The sequence below is a fragment of the Pseudorca crassidens genome, chromosome 5, assembly GCF_039906515.1.
Source record: "Pseudorca crassidens isolate mPseCra1 chromosome 5, mPseCra1.hap1, whole genome shotgun sequence".
NCBI lineage: Eukaryota > Metazoa > Chordata > Mammalia > Artiodactyla > Delphinidae > Pseudorca > Pseudorca crassidens.
The window spans coordinates 143862440-143868439 of record NC_090300.1 but is presented as its reverse complement, the minus strand read 5'-3'; the positions used below and the strand labels follow the sequence as shown (position 1 = coordinate 143868439).

General features: G+C 47.1%; 1 protein-coding gene across 1 annotated transcript in view; it reads right to left on the bottom strand.

Moving 5' to 3' along the window:
- Window positions 1-2479: 2479 nt before the first annotated feature.
- Window positions 2480-6000, bottom strand: part of PCP4 (Purkinje cell protein 4) — a 56000-nt gene continuing 52479 nt past the window's right edge. The window contains exon 3 of the mRNA XM_067739528.1: window positions 2480-2887. Coding sequence (XP_067595629.1) covers window positions 2760-2887 — 128 coding nt within the window. The 3' untranslated portion in view covers window positions 2480-2759. The remainder of the gene's footprint in view (window positions 2888-6000) is intronic.

Sequence of the window (6000 nt, the reverse complement as noted above, 5' to 3'; positions counted from 1 at the left end):
AGCCAAGAGCAGAGTCCCATGAATTGGGTTGACTCAAGAAAAAGCATGCTGGTGGTGGAGGTGACGATTGACTCTTTACCTCATGGTTTATCATTAATAATCTTCCATTTATCACACATCCACAATGAGATATTTTAAATCCCTAACATTTTCCCATCTACCTTGCCAAGAAGATTTTATCATCACCTTGATGGTAAGGAAACCAGCTGCTCAAGGTAAACTTCTCTGCGGTCACTTGGCCGACCTGTAGGTCAGAGATGAATCCAGTTCCAAGTCCCGAGTGCTGGGGTCCTGTCTCCTGGCCTGCCCAAGTTTGGGTAGCAGTACACCCCCCCCAAGCTAGGGTGTGCTAATACATCGTATCTCTGGGTCTGCAAAGTTCAGCACCTCTTTCTCCTGGGCTTTGCCCTGACTCTCCTCCACCAGCCAACCACCCAGGCTATTTAACTACAACTCCCACCATCTTTCAGATGGCTGCTGAGGGTGGCAATTCCTCAGGAAGACTTGAATGATTCTCCAAGCCTGGATGAGCTGTCTTCTCTCTGTTGCACTGCAGTATGAATCTCCCCATTTTACTGTCTATTTATCGGTGCCTCTTCCCCACCAGCCTGCCAGCACCGTGACAGCACCAAGTACATACATGTAGTAGGAGTTCAATAAACATGCATGAAATACAACTGACACCATGTGCAGCCCAGCTCGGGTGCACCCTGGAGAGGAAAGTTCCATCCTCTTCTCTGCAATGAACACTGCAGCCCACGGGAGAAGAAAGGCCCTCCAAAGGCGGGAGTCATGAGCCACTGCTCTTTCCTCTGGCTCCACGAGTCCATAGACCCAACACACCCAATTCAATGCAGAGGGAGGTACATTTGGAGTCCCCCCACCCCATTGCTGTTGGCTGGAGTTTTAGACTCTCATGAATCCACCTGGGAAGTAAAAATTTAAATTCATCCCTGTGGTTCACAAGAAGTTAGATACACCCTTGTCCTGTGATTGGAATGAAGGTGTATCAGAATCATTGAGGGGTCTCTCCAAATGTCACAGCCCTCACCCTACTCCCCTCCTTTTGCTCTCATGGGGATTTGTCAGGGAGGGAGGGAGAGTTTCCTGTCCCTTAGAATATTGGGGAAGAACCCCTCCCTAGGACTCCCTGCTTTGAACGAAAAGTCCCCTCTTGGGGGAGCATCCTCACTATAAAACCAGATTTGCTTCCAGATTTGTTGAACTGTGCTGGCCATCAGGGCCAGACACATACAGCAAGGGGATATCCCACTTCCTTTATGTGAAATATTGGAGAGAATGAGAGAGAAATGGGGTTGCTGTGAGATGGGATGTAGAGGGAATTCATCGGAATTCCTTAAGCACTTGTTTTGTTCCCAACTTTCTTTACATTGGTGCTCCAGGGAACTGCAAAGAACACTACGTCACATTCATACCCCTGCTGTCTAATGAAGCTTTCTATGGAGAGCTCCCTCAACCCACTGTCCTCTTTTCAGCGGGGACCACAGGTCATCAGGAGTCCCAAGAAGCCCTGGCTGCTTGCCAGTGCTGCAATGATCCTAACTAGTGCTTGTCTAATTGGAAACCCATCAGAGGAGCCCGAGTTCGCCCTGTCCCTAGCAGCCCCAGAGAACTGTCCAGGAAAAGGAATGAAGATGAAATGCAGCTTCCACATCAGGTTCTCATGCGGCACAGCTCCAACCAACAGCCAGTCTCCGGGGCGGGGGCTTCCTGCCACCTGGGGCCCCAAGGCAGGCACTCACCCCGCCCCCTGGCTCTTGACTCGAAGGAGTGTTCTCTGCATGTGACAGCCCTCTCCTCCCTGCCTACTCTTTGGGGTGTGGGAAGCAATTCACCTACAAGGTTTGCAGGGGAAGAGATGGAATGGGAGAGAACTTGCAGCTTCTCCAAATTGCAGGATGTGCTAAATAATCCTAACAGGTGGCAACTCACTCCCTGAGGAGTGTCAGGAGCTGCGGAGGGGATGGGAGGGCAGACCAGAGAGCCACCTGGCCCTGGAGCACCCCAGGTACGGAGAGCTGCTGATGAGCGGCAGACCAGCCCTCAATAGTGGGGGCATCCCCTGCGGAGCTCTGAAATGCAAAATGCGCCTGCTGTGTAAACCTGGGTGACTGCCCCTAAACAGATGCATCGCCCTCCCCCTTCTTGTTCTCCTGGATGAGTCTTAATTCCCCAGGGAACATTCTGACTCTCTAGCACCCCAGGATCCAGGGCTCTAATCCAATCATAAGAAGAAAATTCATCGCCATCGCCAGTCAGAGGTTAGAACTCTCCAAATGAGACAGGCACAGCTGAGAACGCATCTTCCATTCTCAGCAGGAAAGCTCCTCACAGAAGGCACCCACCGTGTTTCAGCTCTAACCCTTAGAGGGAGAAGAAAATAGACATCTAGCCTTACTTCTAGCAACGGTAACTTCCCAAGTTAATATAAAGGGAGAAGTGGAGGCAGACACTTGAATCATGCATCTCAACTCCATTTTATTACAACATCAAGGAAAATAATCAGTTGCGAGAGGAATGATACTGGAGATAAACAGATATTAAGCCGCTCACAATTGCATAGTCTATGCCTTCCTACAAGGGTATAAATATCACGGGTCTCTGTACATGCATTGTGGGACTGTGGTGCACGTGGGTATCATGTGCAGATGATTTCCCTCGAAGGTGTTGTTCTTTTAATTTCTTGACAGGGTGGTTGAAGGTGGTGACTTCTGGCAGACTAGGAAGGGGCTCTCCCGCTAGGACTGGGACCCAGCCTTTTTCTTCTGGAATTTTCTGAACTGAGACTGAATGGCCACTGCTGCGCGTTCTGTCTCTGGTGCATCCATGTCGATGTCGAACTCCTCTTGAACCTTCTTCTGCCCATCTGGAGCAAGAAAAACACAAACATAAGGCAATCACTGAGCTGCAAGCAGGAAGACGGACAGCAGCTCTGGATCAACAAAGCCTCCGGGGCACCACGTGGCACCACCCCCAGCACAAGACCTAGTTTGCAAAATACAAGCCTGTGGAGTGCGTCCTGAAACTCCTCCGAGCTCAGAAGAAGCATCTTCTGGTTGCTTGGCCTCTACCCCTGTGAGGGAGGGACGATGAAACTCAAAGACACAGTCGCAACATCATAGATATCTTCTGTGCATGATTTTCTGTTCTTATGGCCCCATTTAACATTAGGGTTAACAGATACACACTACTATGTATAAAATAGATAAATAACAAGGACCTACTGTATAGCACAGGGAACTGTACTCAATATCTTGTAATAACCTGTAATGAAAAAGAATCTGAAAAAGAATATATATATATATATATATATATATATGTTTAACTGAATCTCTTTGCTGTACACTTGAAACTCACACAACACTGTAAATTAACTATACTTCAATTAAAATTTCATTTTAAATTTTAGCAGTGATGTTACTTTCCTCTGGTTTCTCATGTAGATACAATTTAAACAGTGCTACAGATATGGACCCAGTGATACAACCACTGGAGCTAAAAAAGTCACTGAGTTTCTGTGCACACACCCTTCTATTACCAATGAGATTTACTTATTGAATTAGGGCTTCTGTTTTTATCATTGTCACAGATGGATGACACCATTCGACCTTCACAATCAAGCTGGACTTTCACAAGTCTTACGTTTTGTTCCAACAAGGTAGGCTTTGCATTTTTTGTTAAGGCAGAGGAATGAACTCATTCACGGTTACAATCATTGAAAATAGGATACAAGCCAAAGCGAACTGATCACCTGTGCTGATTGTCCCTGTGTGCTGTGACCTTTCCAGCTAAATGCTGAAAACAAACAGATAAATAAAACCCTCTAATCACTCCTTCGGTCTAGTGAAAGTTAATCATTAGAATCATTAAAGGCATTACTTATTTTGCTTTTCTTTTTTGGACCAGGGATTAAACCCATGACCCCTGCAGTGGAAGCGCAGAGTCTTAACCACTGGACTGCCAGGCAAGTCCCAAAGGTATTTTTTAATACAGACACAAGGACCCACCCCAGACTCAGGGCTGCCTCTTTGTATGGCCACAGCGGAAGAGCTCCTGAGAACAAGACCAAGTTAGATAAATCAGCGTCCCTGCAGGTAGGGCCAGACAGCCCTACTTTTTAAGAAAGCCTCTCAGGTGATTCCAAGATGCAGGCAGAGTTGAGATCCAGCTACTTGACTTCAGATGAAGTAACAAACAAGGTCCTGAGGTTAATTCCAGGAAGAACTGGGGGCAGAACCCACCTCGGCACCTGGACGGAGAGCAACCCTACCACCCTGGGCTCACACCTGGAGCAGACGGGCTGGACAGTATGAACAGCACATCTAGCTTGGGGATGGGAAAATCGGGGGCCTTTGAGGCAGGAGAGGAAGCCCAGCCAGGGAGCAGGGAAAAGGCTCTATTCCTTGACTTTGTCACCAGGCAGCCTGAGTTCATCACTTAACCTAAATGTGGTCCGTCTTTTCAATGCCTGTCTTAGTGCCCTTGGATGAAAGTATTCAGGCAGCGCCCCCAGCATAGAGGGTAGAGGACACTGGGAATATATGCGAGACAGGTTCCTTCTCTCCTGTTTACTCTGTCCTGTTCTCTCTCACACAATCTCGTTTTTTCTCTCTCTCTCTCTCTCTCCCTCTCATAAATAGCTAGCTAGATAGCTAGGTAGTTAGAAAAGATAGATAGATGATAGATAGATAGATAGATAGATAGATAGATAGATAGATAGATAGATAGAATGATAGAATAAGTAGATAGATGAGAGAGAGAGAGAGAGGGAGAGAGATGCATCTGGTTGCGTGACATTTCCCTTGTAGATCCTCGAGCAGGCTCCTCTCAATTTTCCCAGAGACTAAGCAGGTTCTGCCCGGAGCCCTCCAATCCCACCTGCAACTGGGAGGAGAGGATGCTGGCTTTGTAAGCCTTGCCGGACTGATCGGTCCATGACCTAAATCAGCAGAATTGTTTTCCTCTATCCCAAATTGACTGCCGAGGTCCCTAAGTGCAGAGATTTTGAGTGCATCAATGTCCAGGGACTATTTGGGGCAATCTTTTTTAACCCATGAGAACCCAGATGATACGGAGAATAGTGGGATTGTCTCTTACTGCATCGGGTAGCCATCCACATTTTACTCCACACTGCAGGGCCCTTTCTTCAGAGACTCTCTAAGGGGCAGGGCCATTCGGAGGGATAGGAGTTTCCTGAACCTCAAGTTCATCCTTTAAAAATGTTTCACTAATGTTATCACATGAGCCCGGGACTAAAGTGCAAATATCTAGCGAACCTGAAATGTGATGGCTCCAGCTCACCGGCCCACAGCAAGGAGGAGAAGCAGCAGCTTCTGTACCAAGATTGTCATAAGATGGTTTGGAGACCCAAGCCCCTGTCCTCCCGGAGGAACCCTTGCATCTACTGTACCGTGATTGCAAAGGGGGAAAATGAGCTCTGACTCAACAGAAGATGGGAGATTCCTTTTTCAGATTTAAAATGTCGCTGCAGCCTGAAGCTTTTGAATAGCCTGGTTTATCTTTTCCCTTTTACAATAATGGAAGAAAACAGCAATATTATTTTTTGACACATGATGAATGAAGATGCGGAAAATTATGTATATTTAGGGAATGTATAATGAGACAGTAAGGGCGGGTCATAAACATGAATTTCACAATTATATCTTCAACTAATATCTTCAGCCAAAAGTGATTTATCGATTTCTCCCTCGTTTGAAAAGTATTCCAGTGTTTACAAAAGAAACCACTAATATTTCAGGAATCGTTACTCTCTCTACTTTGTAGAGTCAAACATGTCTTGGGGAAGGTCTGCCATGGTTACTCCTGCTGAGCCGTCCAGGGACGTGCAAAGCAGGAGGGGGACCCAGACTGTGGTGGAGAGGGGACAGCTAATTAGAATCGGTGGCACAGTGTTCAATGCAAATGATGTGAGGGCCTGGAGATGGGTCCATGTGGTCCTGGGAGCTAGAAAAGCAGAGC